This window comes from Dromaius novaehollandiae, chromosome 2 (genome assembly GCF_036370855.1).
Source record: "Dromaius novaehollandiae isolate bDroNov1 chromosome 2, bDroNov1.hap1, whole genome shotgun sequence".
Taxonomy (NCBI): domain Eukaryota; kingdom Metazoa; phylum Chordata; class Aves; order Casuariiformes; family Dromaiidae; genus Dromaius; species Dromaius novaehollandiae.
In genome coordinates, this window is record NC_088099.1 from 93531596 (window position 1) to 93550175 (window position 18580).

Genomic DNA, 18580 nt, shown 5'->3' on the forward strand with positions numbered 1-18580 from the left:
GCATGTGAGGTAGTTGAATGTTGAATTTCAGCCTCAAGCTCCTTTTCCCCCTGCCCCACACCTTTTCTTTATCATGGCCTAACTGTGGGTGCCTTCAGACTAATGAAATAAAATGTTTTCCTGCTCTACTTGAGAAGTGTATTTTGTTGAAATAAGCAGTTTTCAGTTTCAGAGTATGACTCTTAAGCCAAAGAACCATTGGGGAGTGAAGTGTTCAATTGCTCACTCTAATGGTGAAAGAACAAGTTAACATTGTATTTGACTGGAAGATGCATCAACAGCATTTCCACAGTGAAATTAATGACTCATTTGAGGTGAAGATCTATATGTTAACTAGTGACTGCTCACAAACACTAACAACTTAAGGGAAAAACTTTTCTGTATTGAAGCCTTGAATGTCCTTTGATTCATATAGGCCTGGTTAATTTTAGAACAGCTCTAAGTGTCTGCAGAGTGGTTGAAACAGTTTTGCTCTGAATAATACATCTGTTGTTTCCTTAACTGAAGAGCTGCTAATGCACTAATACTAAGGTAGGAAAAGGGCTGAGTAGAAGAAAATATTACCCATTTTTAAAAGCCAAAAGATGCTTGTAAGTGTCACCTGGAAAACATTCCCTCCCCCACCCCGCTCTGCTCCAAGCATATGTGCTGCTTTTTAGCTGTTTAATCTCCTTGGTTTTTGTTAAGGTACAGTTTTGTTTACTTGTGGGCTCATAAGTAAAAGATGAGTGTAGTGTTTCTCAATAAGGTAATTGAAGGGATGAGTTGATGAGTTAAGATATTGTTATTCAGTCACTGTATCATATTGATAATTTGAAACACCTTTTGAAGATGTGAAGAGTGTAAAATTTAAGAAATAATGTTTAAGAGCATGAAGAACAGTAATGCTTTATCTTCAAATTTGGAGAGCTTCTCTTGGACAGCAGTATGGGGACGCAACTGTTTTTTAATCTTAAACATAAAGTGAAATTTAACCAATATTTGTAAGGATTGTGATTGTTGTTAACTTGCAGTATTGCACAATACACAGATGCAAGAAAATTGAATGGTAAACTGCATTTTCCATTTGCAACTTAGGAGCCAGCAAGAACATTTTGGTCAATGAGAACAATACATGGTTCACTATATGTGGTAAAAGAAAGGACAGGAAATGAAAAGCGTTGAGGGTGTGTGCTTTATTGGCAGTGGAATTGGAAGACTCTATAGGGAGTTAGGGGGAATTTATGTAAAGAAAGATTTCATGATAATATGAGAGAAATGAAAAAGTAATTTGGTAGCTTTTAGAAATGTTATTTAAGTGAATAATGTAGCCTATATTGCAGGGAAGTATAAATATATTTGAAGTTTAGTATTTGTGGATTATCTTGCTTTTCAATCTGGCCAGTTTAGGTAGTATGCTATGGTGGCATGGAGCTTACCATGGGAACCCAGAAGCTGGGGGAATATATAGCTTGTGTTGACCATCATCATCTTAGAGTTAGATGTCTAGAAATGAGTTTGTAAGTCTGCAGCAGAGACAGAGAAATGGAAGTGCTCCTTCCCTGGAGTCTAATTCTACTTAGATGTAACTCAAAACAATTTATTCAAGCCATTTTCATGACATATATTCAAATTTCAGTGTGTATCAATAAAATTCTAGCTTCATCTCCAGGGTAATTGCAGTTACATAGTTTGTTCATGGGTTTCTGAATGTTCAGAGTTGTATATGTTATCATTTTGACTTGTTCCACTTTGATAAATATGGCATGAGAGGGGTAACATGATTGACATGTTGCTGCTGTTCCTCTGTGACAATGTACGATAGAACTTTATTTTCTTCATAATGAGGTGTTAAAGACTTTTGTGGCACACTTGCCATCTGTTTCTGTGTAGTCACTCTTTTATGATGACGAGGTGTCAGGTACTACATCTTTACAAGAGAGTCTTTGCTCTGCAGTGTTAGCAGTGATAGTGACAAAGTTTTTGTGGTATCTAGTACTTCTGCAGTACCTTTCTGTCTACTTCCAAAATATGAAAAACCTGATGAAGAAAGAGGTGTCTATCTAAATTACCAGACTTCTTTCCTTAAGGAGGAAGTAAGGACAAGACTCTCTCTCTAGCCTTTGTTACTTGGAAGAAGACATTCAGATTTTTTTTTATGCATAAAAGAGAATTTGTTATTTTACAGGCAGAAAAACATGTAGAGAGACCACATTAGAAAGACATAAAATCAAGATGCATTTTGCTATTAAACTGTGAAAATGATCACATGACTGATTTCAGTCATTCTCCCCGGTTTTATTTCAGTCAGGTCTAAAGACTTGATTCTTGAATAGTAAATACCAGGTAAACTTCTCATGCACTGAATATAAAACATGCATTCTTCATGGAAGTTGGTAATGACTTGTCAAAACTGATAATTCATTCTGATTGCTAAAACAGCTATTTAATTCTATATTGTTAGATCATATATTCTATATTGTGAGGTCATTACTTCGGCAAAATTTGGGGGGGCAGTCTGTCAAATTTTTAGTTTGCTTGTGAGTAACTGAAGTTTGTAAGCATGAAGCTAGTAACCTCAAACTTCGGTAATGGTTTTACATCGGAACTGGCAGGAAAGATACAGAAATGTATAGCTAATCTATATAAAGATTGTATATCTATTGTCATTTAAAGAAAGACTGACTTAATTTTGAATTGTCATTTTCCCTTTCTCTTTGTTTTTTGATGGTATATAAATAATAATATATAGTATTAAGGTTAACTTTTTTTGCATTTTTTTCCCAATCTGAACATGGGATGTTCCTAGTTGAGTCTGGGCTCATGATAAATAATAACTTTCACTACATGTCTGATTTTTTTTCTGTTGGATGGCAAGATTCCAAAAATGCTGTATCAGCTGCAGTGGCAGGTGAACAGCCCCTTCAAGGTGAATACTGTTGACATTCAGACAAGCACATGAATTCTTAACTCTTCATGCTTTTACAAATAGATGGGAATTGCTACAAATCATGAAATATTCATTCATGAAAATGCAAGGATTTTTTAGGTGTGAGTAGGAATTTTTGCTGGCAACATAGAGGTGTTTAGATAAACCAGAACATACATCCATCTTCGAGTGCTTCCAGACTTGCTCAACTTTTCCAGCTGTTCTCATTTGATTAAGATATGATCATTGCTTCTGTTTCCTGATCTGCCACCTCCGTAGACCTTTACTTCCCTCCTCTACTGGCCTTCTCATAGAGAGATAATAGAGTTAGATTTTGCAGTCCTACTCTCAAACCAGTGTCCTCGAGAGTATGTTACAAGGAAGTGGACAAGAGATGTGCCTTCCAGATTTCTTTTTTGGAGTTAAAGCATCTTATTTTGAAAGCTGAGCCCATACAGCACAAAATCTGGTGATTTACTCTGTCAGATATATTGAGATCACACTGTTCTAAGCAGTGTTCTTGTGATTACATGCTACTCTGGGAAGAATTATCTGGAGGTATCAAATGCTTTGCCTACTGTTGAAACATTCACAATATCCAAGTTGTTTTATGATGAGAAATAGTATTGCTATATGAGTGTGACTTCTCCAGAATCAAGGTAAATGTTAGTGTACAGCATTGTGTATGGAAAAAGCATCAATTTGTTGAATGTTGTTGTCTGATGTGAATATACACTTACTCTCCATTACTAGTGAGACAATATGAATTTTTTCACCCTCTGCACTAATTTTTATGGATAGTGAAGCACAGTATTTTGAAGGTCTCAAATGCTATCAAGACTAAGCAGTGTGTCATACAAAGTAGTGCTTAATTATCTTGCCCGATTTGTAAAAAAAAAAATAAAAAAGAAAGAAAGAAAAAGGAAAAAAAAAGTGTGGGGTTTCAAATCAAACCATATTCAGAATGATGAGTTCTTTACACTTAAGAGCAGTTTGAAGTCTTTAAATATAGAGATGGAGGACTGACTGGGGGGTGGGGGGAATGGCAAACATACCCAGCACTCTGCATGGGTCCTGATTCCTCCAGAAGATTTTTTTCGAATGGTTGTTTACTGATGGTGTCATCTAGGCTGTTGCCTGGATTTCTGTTGGGCTAAGGAGGTTCAAAGCTGCTACATGCTGAACTTGAGGATATTTATTTTTATATACACGCGCATACACACACACACACACACACACACACACACACACACACACACACACACACACACACTCTCTCTCTCTCTCTCTCTCTCTCTCTCTCTCTCTCTCTCTCTCTCTCTCTCTCTCTCTCTCTCTCTCTCCCCCCCCCCATGTATTTAAAAATATGTATGTATAAGTTTAATTTTATGAAAAGCTTAGTTTTGAGCCCATTACACTTCTCTGATAGTTATGACTCCTCAGAGTTATTAGAAAGATTTGTGTACTGTTTGATACAATGAATCGGTGTGCTTGCTGAATTCTGAATTTATGCTAGACAGTCCATTACTTAGTATCTTGAATAGAAATTTTCAGGTTAGTTTGGTCCCATCTTCATTGTTGTTTCTTCTATATAAAATAACTAGACAGCTTCCTATAACTGGTAGCTTATCCACAAAATAGGGCGACAGCTGAATTATTATAACATTTTGGCATTGATAATTGAAGTGTGAAACGTGGGATAGTTGTACGAAGCTTTGAAATGCTCATGTACTGAATATGTCTTTTAGCCTTTTATTTTGACTAGTAAATTCACTCAGATTTATTTTAAAGGCCAACCCCCATGAGGTTAATGTGTGCCATGTGATGGGCTTGATATGCCGTCCGTGTGTGTGTATATATATATTTTTTTAATTCTTCTCCCTCCCACTCTTACTTCAAGCAGCCAGTTGATCTCTTCAGAAATAAAAGATGAGCTGTGGCTGTTCAGTGGCTTTCAGGGCCTCTAATTCTTAAATGGAGGTACCGTCTGTGTGGAAAAATGTTAATCATTCTAGGTAAAACAATGCATTAAAGCCTCTGGGCAAGTAATTTTAAATGAATATTGGGAAATATATTCTAGTGTTAAACTAATGAAGCCATTGCTAATAATCCACTGAGATTTCTTACTCGGTTAAAGGTAGTCTGTAAGGGAAAAGCAAATGAATCTGTGTTCTGCTTCAGGATCAAAAAATAATGTGCCATACTAGCTGTGAGATGCACGGCAGGAAACTTGCTACACAAAATTCAGTGCTGTATCTTTTACCATTGCTCTTTCCAGTATTCACTCTGGTCCCCATCGACTTAGTCTGTCACTTCTTTTACTTTCCAGTCCCACATTTGTTTTAGGGGTTTTGCCTGCTAATTATTTTTGCTTGCCTCAGTTTTTCATTCTTAAACCCGATGTTGGCAATGTGCAGCTGTGAGGTAGCTGCCCTGTGCACAAGAGATGGGAGAGCTAAGGATTTGGGTAACTGTATGGCAGATAGTGCGTGTGTGTGTGTGGTGGGGGGTGGTATTTAATCTGAGAAGGCTTAGATTGGCCTGTGTTCAGCAAAAAATTGAGAACATGATTTGTTACAGATAATTATATACATGAAGGGGAAAGAGAACAGGCGTGCTGCTGTACCTGACTATGCCTGTCTGTATGCCCTATGTACTGAGGAAAAAAATGCTGTTAATTTTTGTCTTTGTACAGGAGAGGTTTATAAAGGTATAAAATAGGAGAGTACTATGTCCAGCCTTCCTGTCTCTGTGTATGTGCATGTAAGGAGAGAGGAGAGGATGTCAGGGAATGCTCATATACTTGGTATGCACAACGAGTACAATTTAAATGCCAAGACAGATGTTTTAAATTTCACCATTTGGTCTGTTATCTATGCTAACTAAGTGTTGGGGTTTTGCTCTTTAAAATTATTTTCTTTTAAGGATTTCAATTAGATGTTTTTAGATTTCTTGTCTAAAAACAATAGTTCAAGAATGTAAATCTGTTAATTCTTCAGACATTTACGAGATTCAGTTATAAACAGAATCTGAAAGGATTAGCTGTTGTTTGCTTATTGTATAATTTTTCGAAAATATTGATTTCTGAATTGCAAATGCTGAATGTAAAGTACTTTGATAAATCCTATTTTAATTGAGTTTCAATCCAAGTGTGACCTTTTAGTGACTGATCTTACTGGACATTTGATTGGAATTCTTTTTTTTTTTTTTTCTTACTTTAAAAAATTACTTTGTTTTCCTCCTCTCCTCAGAATCAACGAATCCCATCTGACATGGTGTTTCTCAGAACGTCGGAAAAAACTGGTATGTTTTGATAATTGTGTTTGGTTATGTGGTAACTTAATGGTTGCAGTGAAGTTCTAGAGAGTGCGTTGTGACTAGTTTGAAGTGGTTAAATAGACTGATGATATAAAATTCACCTTCACTAGTATCCTTATATGAGCCATCCAGTATCTCTGGATGGTAAAATGAAGAAAGTGTTACCAGGAACAGAAGACTTTTAAAGATATGTTCCTCTAAAGAGAGATTATTTGTTATAAATTGATACAATGAAACTTTTAGGCAAAGCTAATACTGTTAAAGACTATTTTAGTATATTTAAAGAAATACATACTTGTTTAATATGACTTGATAGTGTTTTTAATTATTTGTGACTAACATTAGTTATGCTGATTATATTGCAGCACACATTGAAATATTTGGTTCTATTGCAGTTACTAAATTGAAAGTAACTGAAATCTCATCCTACTAATGTGTGTTTATAATGATTTTAAAATTCTATAAAAGAGATCTAAGTATTTTTTAGGATAACTTTAAAAAGCTTGCTGAAAAATAATATTACCTCCTTGGGTAGTCAAAAAGCACTTTCCTTGAGGAGGAGGAATGAAAGTACTTTTAGTTATATTTCTCGTGACGTGGTGGCAGTTTAGTACTCTTGGTCTTTGAGGAACAAATATCTCCTTTATAGGAACCCTAGATGTTACAGTTGTTTCATTTGAAGTTCAGAAATGACTACTTGGATGGCCCTCATGCAACTCATTTGAATTCTCCTCTTTATATTATTGTATCTCTTCAGACCGTGAAGAACTGCCTGGTATTTGTAGGACAGCACTAAATTTCACAAAGCTAATAGCTGTAACATTGAAAAACACTGTTAGTAATACTGGATATCTCCACTCTGACATTAGAGTTCTATCAGCTATATTTCAGATAGAAGGCCAAATCTGCAGATTATGTTTCTCCACCTTGTTTCATGGGTGCAGATGGCTGTTAGGGTGAGTGATGATACTTGCAAGAGAAGACAGAAATATTTCTGATGGCCCATAGAACATTACTAGAGCTGCTTGCTAAAAGGAAGAGAATTACTGTATGGTCAATGTGTTGTAGTAATGACTCTCAAATGCTGTTTAGAGACACTAGATCAACTATGAGTGGTCTGGGCTGACAAAGTTTCCTGATAGTCTCTATATTATCTCCACCTAGGCTGACCACCATCTGCTTCAGAATATGTGGGGTTTTCATTTTATTACTTCACACAGTGCCTTAATTTCTTAAAATGCATCATGCTTCTGACAACCCAAAGCTGTTGAATCCAGCATGATTCAAAAGGGATTGATTGATGCCTCCTTTTGGGCTACTTGGAGTGTCATCTTTTTTCCACTTATCCAACAATGATTTCAACAGAATCACACCTGCTTAAAAAGTAAAAAGTAGGAGGACCTATCCCCCTGTAGAAGGATTACCTTAAACTAGGTTATTTACATGTAGTACGTAAGTGGTAGAAGGTCCAAGTGTTTTGATCCAAAGTCTCCTAGTCTTTACTAGCTATACTGATTGTAGGATTATATATCCAGACACTTGGAAGAAATTACAATCCACTCCAGCAGAAGTATGTATGAATGGTAATTTCTTTGAATGATGTGCCCGTAGTAAAAATGCCTAGGTAACTCAGTATGTAACACTGCATCATGTTTGCTGCTGTAGAATATCAAGAGCTGTTTATCTGTAAAGAGCTGTCCTTAATTAAGATCCTTGCAGCAATGTACATCAGATGCATTGTCACTGCTGGAGTAAATGAACAAGATGAAACATTTGCTAACCTTGCAAAAACATAAGTTCTTCAATGTTATGTTTTACATATCTACTCTGTGGCATGCTTTCCTCCCTGTCAATTCTTAAATTCCTGGATTCTGTAGGAAAGCATGTAAGAAACTGTGCAGTCTGTCTTCCCCTTGATACTGTTAGTTTAAAGGATGGGGAACAGACTAGACTGTTTGTGGTGGGAAATCCCTATATCAGAAGTGTGTGAAGAAAAACATTTTTTGAAAGTAAAGTAGTTCAAGTCCATTTCAGTGGTCAGCTTTTTTAGAATGTTATAGTCAAATTTTCCTTTAAGAGATTCCAGAGCAATAATTTGCTATCTAGAAAATAAAACAACTTATAAGTTTATCAGATCGTAACAATATGCTTTCTATAACTAAGGTTAAAAAGATGCTTGTAAACACTTTGAAAGAGTTGCTTACCTATTAGGAAGAGGTTCAATGTGACATACAGTGCGCGAAGAGCAAATTCAGTAAAATCTTCTGGTATAAGTTGTTTTGTTTTACATACACTTCTGTTGTAGAAGAAAAGTTGTTTTTTTTTTTAGCACTGATGGAGATTCACTTTCTATAAACAGCAACAGTTTAATTATACTGGTGTTCTACTTAACTCTTTAGTCAAATACGATTACTGACATTTAATTTTTTTCTGGATGTTGCAGTTTTGACTCATTTATGGTGTAATTTATATTTGGCACTTTAAATACTTTGTAGAACACTTTAGTTTTTGCATGGTTTTATGTTCTATAGGTAACTTTATCTTCTGTGCAGTAAAACAGTTTACATTGTATAGACTTGTAGTAGCAATATTATAGTTAAAGCAAAGAGTTTTTGGACTGATCTTTAAATCTCTATTTTTTCCCCTCTGGAAGCTTCCTTTGGGGGAGGGTACTATTTCCCCTTTTTAATATTTATACTGCCTATTAGTGTTCTTTGCAGTACTGCAGTATTCTGCATCTTCAGTCAAAAAAGCAGTTTGTATTGTAAATGAGTGGCTTACAGAGTTCAACCTAAAACTGTTCTAGTTTCTTTTCTTATAGATGGGGTATCATCGAAGAAATGAGTCAGTGGCATGTGCCTGTTTTCCTCTTGTTTTCCTCCCCTCCCTCCCCAAATGAACCTGTAGGAATGCAGGATTTTTTAGGACACTTTCAGCTCTACGTAGAAGCTGAATTTAAGGAGATTAAGCGTAATGTCTTGTTTAGATTAAAAACTGAATTCTTTCTAGGTGTCTTTTTATGACTTGGCACATTGCTTTATCAGATCCCTTTTAGCTGGAATATCTTCAAGTAATACTTGATTTCTGAGGTAATGACATGATGCTAATTATATAGATGTATCTAATTTCTAAGATTACCTTTTTTATATTAGGCTTTTACAAAAGTTAGTCTAAAGGCAAATGTAGAAGGGTTTTTTCTTTTGTATTCATGCTTGACAGTCCATAACATTGGTATTCCTGTCTTTGTGAATGGAGGCAGCTAGATGGCTGTTTGAGTTTAGGGTTAGGATAACTTCCCAAGGCGGGAAGGAAAAAAATCCCTCCTCAGATCTGAATTCTTTACTGCTGTCAGGCTTCCATTATAACAGAAGTTTTCACAAGTTTTCTAATGACTTCCAAAATAAAGGAAAAATGGAGGGATTTTTAAGTTTAAGAGTAAAACCTCTCCAACAATCTCTTGGTTTTATATATATTTAAAAAGAGGTGGAGGGAAAGTTAAAGCAGAATCCTGTGTTTTCACTCATACTTGGCAGAGATGACAAGCAATTCGGGAGATCTCTCCCATTTATCAGCCTTTCACCAGATTAAAGGCAAGTGTGCTCAGCTGGCTGCAAAAGCTGGTTTAAAGGTTTTCTTAATTTGGTGTATCAGCAGGCTTTATGCCAAAACAGCCAAATACCTAAGTGGAAAGCTGTTATACAAATGTAGGCAAGATCTGTGTTATGCCAATACAAAGCTTCCTCACTAGAATTGAATAGAGCTGGGGTTTTGGGGTTTGGTTCTGCCTGCCCAAGTTGCTTGGCATGTACTCTACATCAAATTTCTCTATGCAGTCTCAGTCACAGATGAAAAGTTACAGAAGATGTTCCAGACATCATGGTATAGCTTTCTAATTGTCCGCAGGAAGTGCCAACTGAAGCATGTATTAGTGACTCCATTTTTATTGGAGTATTATGAAAGATACTGCCTTTGTCTCCCAAAATACAGAAGAAAAGTTTCAATGATAAACTCTTCCCTTCTCTAAACTAAAATTACTGACCTCGCTTCAGTTATGCATTGGGTTGGTGAGTATGTGCTTTTGTTTAGTGACCTGGTTCTTATACAGTGCAAATTTTCTGTCAGACTTGTCTACTGTACAGAGGTGTTCTGACATGAACTGGTCCTTCATGAAAATCTGGTACATACGTTTATAAGACTTGGTATCCCTCTAATATTTGTACTCTGCTAGCTTTCAGATGTGAAACCAGGAGAGGCGCACACATACTTAATAACATGGCTACAGTGTCAAAAGACAATGAATAATTTTTTTTTCTTACAAATTTTTCATTTACCATCCCCCAGTGGCTTTAGATCCTTATTCACCGGGCAAAAGCTGGCATATGCAGTGGCTGGTTCTGAGCTGAGTATGTGCTGATTTTTGCTAGTAAACAAGTCAAAGAGCAGATGCCTGCTGGAACTAATGTGTTGGCCTTTTTCTTGCTCATGTAGATCTTAAGCTCATTTTTCACAGAAATTACAGGCACTTTATATTCTTTGGATATTTGTTCTGCCATAATTGGTTGAAATTGGTCAACAAGTTGAAAGTTATTGGGAGAAAGAGGGGCCTAACAGTGTATGTGGAGATAAGGCTAAATGGGTTTTTTGCTAAACCCTTTGCAGCTGGAAGAGCCAAGGGCATGTGTCATGTTCCATCGACAGCAGGACGGGGGAGAAGCACGCATGTTCTGTGCTACTGCTGACTCCTGAGGCCTATGACAGCATGACTAATTGCAACACTTATCCTTCTGAAAGACTACTGACAAAGAGCAGTATCATAAAAATTAAGTAGTCTTAGTTAAACCCTTCTCTTTGTTCCTGAGGTCCTTCTAATATGTGTGTGTGTTTCTGATAGTGTGAAAGGATAGCTGGGTTTTCTTTTCAGTCTTCCCTGACAGAAACTGAACTTCCAAAGGACGAAGTGGAAGTGCTTTTACTGGTCTACTTTAATTTCTTTGCCCATGATACTTGAATCTTGTACACCTGGCTTTTGCAGAGTTAGGATTTTTGGCAGTGATGTGATTCTACACAGAGTGAAAGCCACTGCTTCTGAAAAAAGTAATTTTCCCAAGAGTCAGAATATTGCATTAAGATATTTCTCCTCTCAAACTGGAGTTGAGAAAACTGAAGTCTGCTAAAATACAGTCTGCAAATGAATTTTAATGCAGTAACTGCTGTAGACTTCTTAGCACCATCCAGATTGGCAAGATTTTGTTTCTAGAGTTTGCCTCTGGTGATACCAAGATCAGCTCCTGCTGGCTGCGCAGTCTCACTGATCACAGATAGCACTCCAGGAACTGTAGGCTTGCTTATATTTCAAGGTGCATCTCTTCACCTACAGACTATAATTGGTTGCAGTCATTTTTTATTTTTTTATTTTGAATCTCGTCTCTTCCAGGAACCTGACTGCTTACCCTTGTCCTGCTTAGAGATTCAACCTAACCCTGAATTCATCACATACTTTTCCTTCCTGGGGCAGTATGTTGAATAAAACCTAACTAGCAACAAACAAATGGCATGAGTGTCTTCCTAGCAGCTGAAAGTCAAAGAGTTCTAGTCTGTACATAATTTAGTCTGTTCTTTGCGTGGATTTTCTCGCTGAAAATATATTTTTAAAATCACTTAATATTCTAAGAGTGTTATGTGCAAATCATTATCAGACTGTTTTCTTAGTTTTGCATCTTTAATTGCTGTTTATAGACATTTACTCGTCTGGACATTCCAACTTGAATGCGTGTGACTGCTACAGCTGTCAATAGAAGTAATAGAAAAATCTTTTACAAATTCTCACAAATTCTTTTGATCATGAAGAACTTTCATTCCTGGAAGGATAATGTCAGTTGCACAGTTATAACAACTATAACTTGTATTTTTCAGGGCTGCATTACATTGTTTTGATTTTAGCCATGTGAGTACTTGAGGTGGTGTCTCCTCCATTTCATCGATCAGTTTCTCAAATTTCATTTATGAAACTCTGTCAAACTGGTACATTTACTGAAGCATTAATTATTAGTCACAAACATGTTCATATTTTTCAGAATTGTAGCAAAAAACAATCTTACTAGTATTACAATTTCTAGTTAAGGTTTCAGTATTTTTTTTTTTTTTAGTTAGAATTACTTTAACAGTAATGGTATGAGTAAAACAGTAGAATAAAGAATAGGAAAATCACTTTTCTTTTAAGGCTTGGTCTGCTCTTCATTTTTGTACAAGTATAACTGCCTCGGATGTGATAGTTTTTCAGAATTAATCTTAGCTATTTTTATTGACATAAAGCATGGGAATACCAGTACAGGCTATCTCATCGTTTATACAGCTTGATTTCCTGTTGGAAGAAACTCCAAGTGAACTAGTAAGCACCTACTGCAGAATCTGCCTTCTCACAAAAATTACACTGATTTGCATTAAGGAAAAAAGTGTTTATACAAATGGTGAATACCTAAGCCTTTCTTCGCAAAAAGCATTGTGCTGGTAGGTGTTTTATCTTACTTGCTTAAAAGATCTAGTTTTGCATGTCTAAAAATGCAAATAGTATTAAAACACTTTTGCATTAATATTAAACCCCAAATTAATTGCAAGTAAAAATATAGTAAAGGAGATAGTATCTGTTCTGGATGGTTAGGAATTACAGTGATCTACAAGCAGAGGCTAACTGTTTATCTGGACACCAGCTTGTTCTGGAAATTTAGATATTTGAAAATGAAACTGGAAGAAAAAATGTCAGTTTGGAATTTGGTTGGGCAACTTATATGTCACTTTTTGTCTCTATGTAGAGCCAACTACCATAGAAAGAGATGACTGGAAGAGATGCATTTATCACACATTCTGGAATTTTCTATTATGTTTAGAAAACATGCGCTATAAAACCTACCTGTCTGGGAACTAAAATGCTTTGAAAATTTATTGCTACAGAAAGTGACAAATGATGGAGTTAAGTTTTGCACATACAGCCAGATAAAAGTTTATCTTCAGGGCATGAGTAGCTGCCAACAATCTGCCCAAACTACTTTAGTGTATTTTTATATTTCAGTTCCTATTCTGTTTTTAACATTTGGGCTTCAAATGTTTTGATAACTCTTTTAAGCCACTGAGTAATATTGATTCTATGTGAAGAGCTACTCTTAAGATATAGTCAGATAATATGAACTCGGATCTAATGCTTTGGTTGTTATGAGGTAGAAGAAAGAGGTCTCAGCAGGCATTAATCTCCTAATGGTGTTGCTCTAAATGTATTATTGATGCAACATTGCACAGGAAAATGTTATTAGAAGATATCATCGCGTATTTAATTCCTTAATTTTCTATATATACTTGAGTGACTTGCACAGCATGCGCATTTCATTTGATTTGAAATCATCAGTAACAAGTAAATGTGTTTTACTATTTACATTTTAAAAAAAATAATAATAGCAAGATGAATAAGAGATGAAGAAACTTCTTCCTCTGCTCTGTTTGATAAGGAGGGTGTATACTGTGTCAGGCGCAGATTTGCCCCTGCCTACTGTCCAGTGGTAGTGCATTCCCAGAACTCTGGAAATTTGGCAGCTTGGCCAGGGTAACAGTCTGGCTATCTTGAAATCTCAAACAAATGTTGACTCTAGAGTTGCATTCTTTGTCTGTACATGCACTGTACAATCTGTTTTGAAATACAGCAGCTCTATTTGTGGAAGCCTCTGCCAGATGACATGGTTACGGTAGTAGAGCACTCTCCCTTTTATGAACCATGGCAGCTACAGCTCCTCTATATTTGAGTACACAAAGATACTAAAACTTCAACTCCACAATCTTGCAGTAAGTTAATGTTAAACATGAAGAAAAAAGAAAAGGGGTCCCACTTGAATAAATCTTTGTGGGAATAGTTACATTATCATTTTCACTCCTGACTTCTTTTTGTTTCAGCTACTGTAGTTACTAGAACTTGTAAAAGCTCTTACTTCCTTTTAGAGAAATTAAATCAATTACATACAGAAAAATATAACTTTCTTTAAGCCATAATTATGTTACTGTTGAAAAGAAAGTTTCATATTCTACTGTCCTCAAGGTTGTGCCCATACTGAGTGAAACTCTAGAATGCAGAATCATATGACCATGGCTACTAGTTGTTATGAACTAACTTCCTTACATATAAACTGTAATATGCAGATGATGAACTTATGTTACAGTAATATTTCTGGAGTCTTTGATGCATAGCAGTTGTGTGCAAATTCTGCATTTATCAAAGTGGAACAATTTCCTTATTCTTCTAAAAAATAAATATCTTTTTAGCACTTTTTGAATATGACATCCGCAGTCGGGTTCATGTAACCTGTTTGCCTCTAAAAGCTCTTTTAAATTCCAAGGTATTTTTGTTGTTGTTATTTCTTTATTTAAAAAAGGCTTATATTGTCCTCAGTGTTCCAGGGTGTTTTTTTGTTTCATTGCCCCATTAATCAGTTTGATCATAATTTTAATCACATTTTATTTCAGTGTAACTAATGTTTTGTATTAAACATACAAGTTTTAAAATGGGGCAGCTGGATATGAAAATTTGGTATGTTCACTTTTGAAACTGTGGTAATGGCACTTGAAAGCAAGCTGGCTGGTGGAGCTCTTAACAAGCAAGACAGTCAGAGTTGTTGGAGAAACTGCATTCAAATCTATTTTGCTTTCAAAGTGACTAGATGAATAATATAGCAGGAATATTTTAAATTTTGCACTTCTCTGAGTCTGATTGGAACTTGACTTGTTAAAGAACCATTCAGGAACTGTTTGCACAGTAATATTTTAGTGGTTTTAAATGAGTCCCTGTTAACAGACTTCTAAACTAGCCTTTTGTAGGGATCAGAGCCTGAAATGAAGACTGGACTAACCTATTAGAAATGAGCATCTAGTTCAAGGGTGTTCATTTGTGGAACAGCACAGGGATGGTAGTTTACCACTTTGTCCCTCTGTTTTTGAGGAAGGCGTCTTCATTTGTAGGACGAGAAGAGTAATTTATAGTTGTGTATATGTGATTATTACTTCTAGCAGTAGCCACTTTATACTCAGTCTTTTATTTTTGTATGATTGCCTCTAGCATGCATTTTGGGCTTTGGCTGAAAGGAGGATAAGACTGTGGCTCAGTGAATTTTTGATTAAGAATTCTTTCCCACTTGTGGGAGGCATGTTAGAAAACAATGTAAGCTGAAGGTATGGATGATCAAAGCTGGCCTCAGAGGCAGGGCAGGCAACAACACAGTGAACAAGCTATATATATGTTTATGCTTGCTAGGCTGTAGATATGTGGAAAGGTTTTTAAAATAAAAGCAAAGAAAGGTTAGCCTTGTAGGGGAGGAATGTAAGTAATGGGGGGGCTTGGCAAAATTTGGTATCGTTAGAGTATTAATTAGGTAGAGCTTTGGCTGCATTTTGAATGCAAGTCATACAGACTGATATTATATGCCCTTATAGAAATGGCTGTACTAGCTTACCTGTAAACATTACCTCGATAATTTCTTTGAAACAATTGGAAAAAGTCGCTTGAGGGTCCTCATCTGTATTATGAAAAAGGAATTTCTATATAGCCTCTGAAGTTCTGATTATTAGGTCTAATGAAGAATGAGTTGACCTTGCAGTAGTTTTAAAGTTGTCTCACTAAAAATTTAAAGATTGTCAAATCATGCAATCTGGTTCTGGCTTTCATGGGGACATGAGATGTGTCTGGATTGTAACTGGAAGAGGTATGGAAGCTTGTGTAGACTTGAACTAACTTTGTGTAGCAAGCTTGTTCTTCAGTGGCAGAGAACCTAAGGTGGAAAGAGCCACTGTGTAACGAGTACCTAGCTGCTGAGGACCTGGGATTCTCTGTACGAATACTAAGGCTTTGTTGCCGCACCATCATTGTTCTTAGTATTTATTGAGTGTAAGTGAAATTTAGCTCAGATATTCAATTGCTACTTTTACAGTTCTGATCGCAGGAGTAGTACATACAGACCTGAGCTCCTGATTACAAACTTACCCACGAACAGTGTTTTTATAAGTAAGGTGTACAAGCTGTAGTCTTAGGAAGTAAACTCACTGATTTTTTTGCTGCAGTAAGAAGTCATTTTTGTGTGCAACTCCTTTTGAAAATGTGGCCTAGAGTTTTAGAACAAATAGTCATCAAATTTAGCAAAAAATGAAGCTCTGTATTCCACAGGGGTTTTTCTTCCTCTGTATTGTCACTCCACCTGGTTGTAGCTGGGCCTCAGACTGCCACTACTGACACTGGTTCAGTCAATATTTTCTTATTGGAAGTCTATGAAGAAGCCTTTAACTAAAGAGAATCTTTGTATACTTTTATCTTTTAAATGCAGTGTTTACAGAGTTCTGGAGATAATACATGATGTCATTTTTCCTTATTGTTTTTTGATTTAAAAAGAAATTGGTAAACCTTCTTGATTCCTTTTCACTACTGTATGAATTCAACTTGTTTTCAAACTTAAACTGCAAAATGAATTGTCAAGATGAACGAAGCTCGAAATGATCAATTGTTTAGATGAATCCTGAATCTGGTTGCTTCCTGTGTATGAGGGACTCTTTTCCATGAATTCTAATGATCTGTAAACTAACTTATCCACCTTTCAGTATGAGCACATGTACAGTAATATTCACCTTAATGGAAACAAAATCCACATACTTTTCTGCTCTTAATACATTTAAACACAGGGGTTGCTTGTATAGAGTAATTCATAGGGTGATATCATGGTCTCACAGAAGTCTGTCACTCAGCAGAATCTTCATGTCTCTAGTGTTTCACTGAATTCCCCCTTGAGGTCTGCAGTGAAGTTGCTCTTGCATCTTGTTAGTCTAAGTCTGCTGCCTACAGGGCCACGTAGGTCAGCACAAGCTAACAACTTGTGTGCTTGCTCTCCCTCACTGTATGTATTTCCCAGCTTCTGTTAAACTCCAGACTGCTGCAGCTACACTGTGACAAAGAGCCAAACTAGTTGGATTAAAGCTAACTTTTATACGTTTTGCTGGTGACTGAATCAAGTGCAAGAAGACTGAGAAATTCATTGAAATGCAGGTGGTTCATGTGACATTTTACCCTCTCCAGAGCTCTGTTTTAGGGAGTTTTTGTAGGAGAAAAGTTTTTCTTTTTTTTTTTTTTTTTTTTTAATTTTTTGAAAAAATTGGAATTCTCTGCTTTTTGCCATAATGAAGCTTGTGTTCTGATCGGTCGTCAAACTCCATGGGTATTTCTGTTGCTTCTTCTCATTGTCCTGTTTGGTTAAGAATAATGTGCTTTTCTTTGTTAAATTCTTAATCAAAGATTTTTACCTTCCTCTTTTTCAAACACTTATTATGTGGTGGGTTTTTTTAATCACCTTTTTTGACTTGCACTTTTTTTTAGCATTGTGAGATACTAAGGCTTTCATTCCTGCCTAATTTAGCTACTGGTACAGCAGTGTCTCCTTCAAGTTGATTACTTTCTCTACAGCTAAAATCTTGGTGACTACATGCACTTTCAGTGGAATCTAATATATATATGGACATACATTTTTCATTTATTTGTTTATTCTGTTTACTTGTAAGCTCTGCTTTCACCCAGAGAGAAAATCCTTCTCATGTAGGCTGCAAGCACTCTACTTTAAGGTGTATGTATAGTTGTATTTTTGTATTATCAGTCTTTAAGGATAAAGCATAAATGCTTTAGGGAGACTGATGGAGGGAGATGGTTCTGCTGTTGTGTCAGAGCTCACAAATCAGGGAGCCTAGTTAATCATTTTTCTGAAAATATCTTGTGAACCTTTACTTGTTACATCAGTATTAATCTGTACTTTGCACTGGGATCAGAATCTAAAGCTTGTAAGTCCTCCATCTTTCCTACATTATGAACTAGGTCTTGAAACTATTCAGTTCCTTGAACAAACAGGTTTCACTAGTGCATTGCACAATTCTATTGAACAAGAGGTAACTGAATTGATTTTCTACAGAAATTTAAGTAAGCCAAAGAAGAAAAAATGCTAGTTTAAAAAGTCTAAATTCCAGACTGCATTTCTGTTATGACAGGTAGCAATTTAATGATTGATTGTCCTCTATAATATAACCACTGCAAATCTTGCTGTGCATTGGGGAATAAGTATCCTGTTGAGTCATTAGGTAAACATGCAGTACTTGCATTTAGAGTAATTCTCATAATACATTTTGAATAAGAACCAATCTCCCAATAATAAATGGGAATGTTTTCTTGTGAGAGCCAAATGAACACCAGCTGAAATCACTACATTTCCTAGAATCATTATTCTGGTTAAGTAGTGATAAAAGAGCAAAATGGAGAGCATTTATGGAAGAGCAGTTGTGGAATAATGTTCATGT

At 36.0% G+C, this 18580-nt stretch overlaps 1 protein-coding gene across 3 annotated transcripts in view; it reads left to right on the forward strand.

Annotated features, from left to right (window-relative positions):
• Positions 1-18580, forward strand: part of ATP9B (ATPase phospholipid transporting 9B (putative)) — a 179679-nt gene that overhangs the window by 43034 nt on the left and 118065 nt on the right. For all 3 annotated transcript variants that reach the window (XM_064506907.1, XM_064506908.1, XM_064506909.1), the window contains one exon: positions 6160-6211. In XM_064506907.1, the coding sequence (XP_064362977.1) occupies positions 6160-6211 (52 nt within the window). The remainder of the gene's footprint in view (positions 1-6159; positions 6212-18580) is intronic.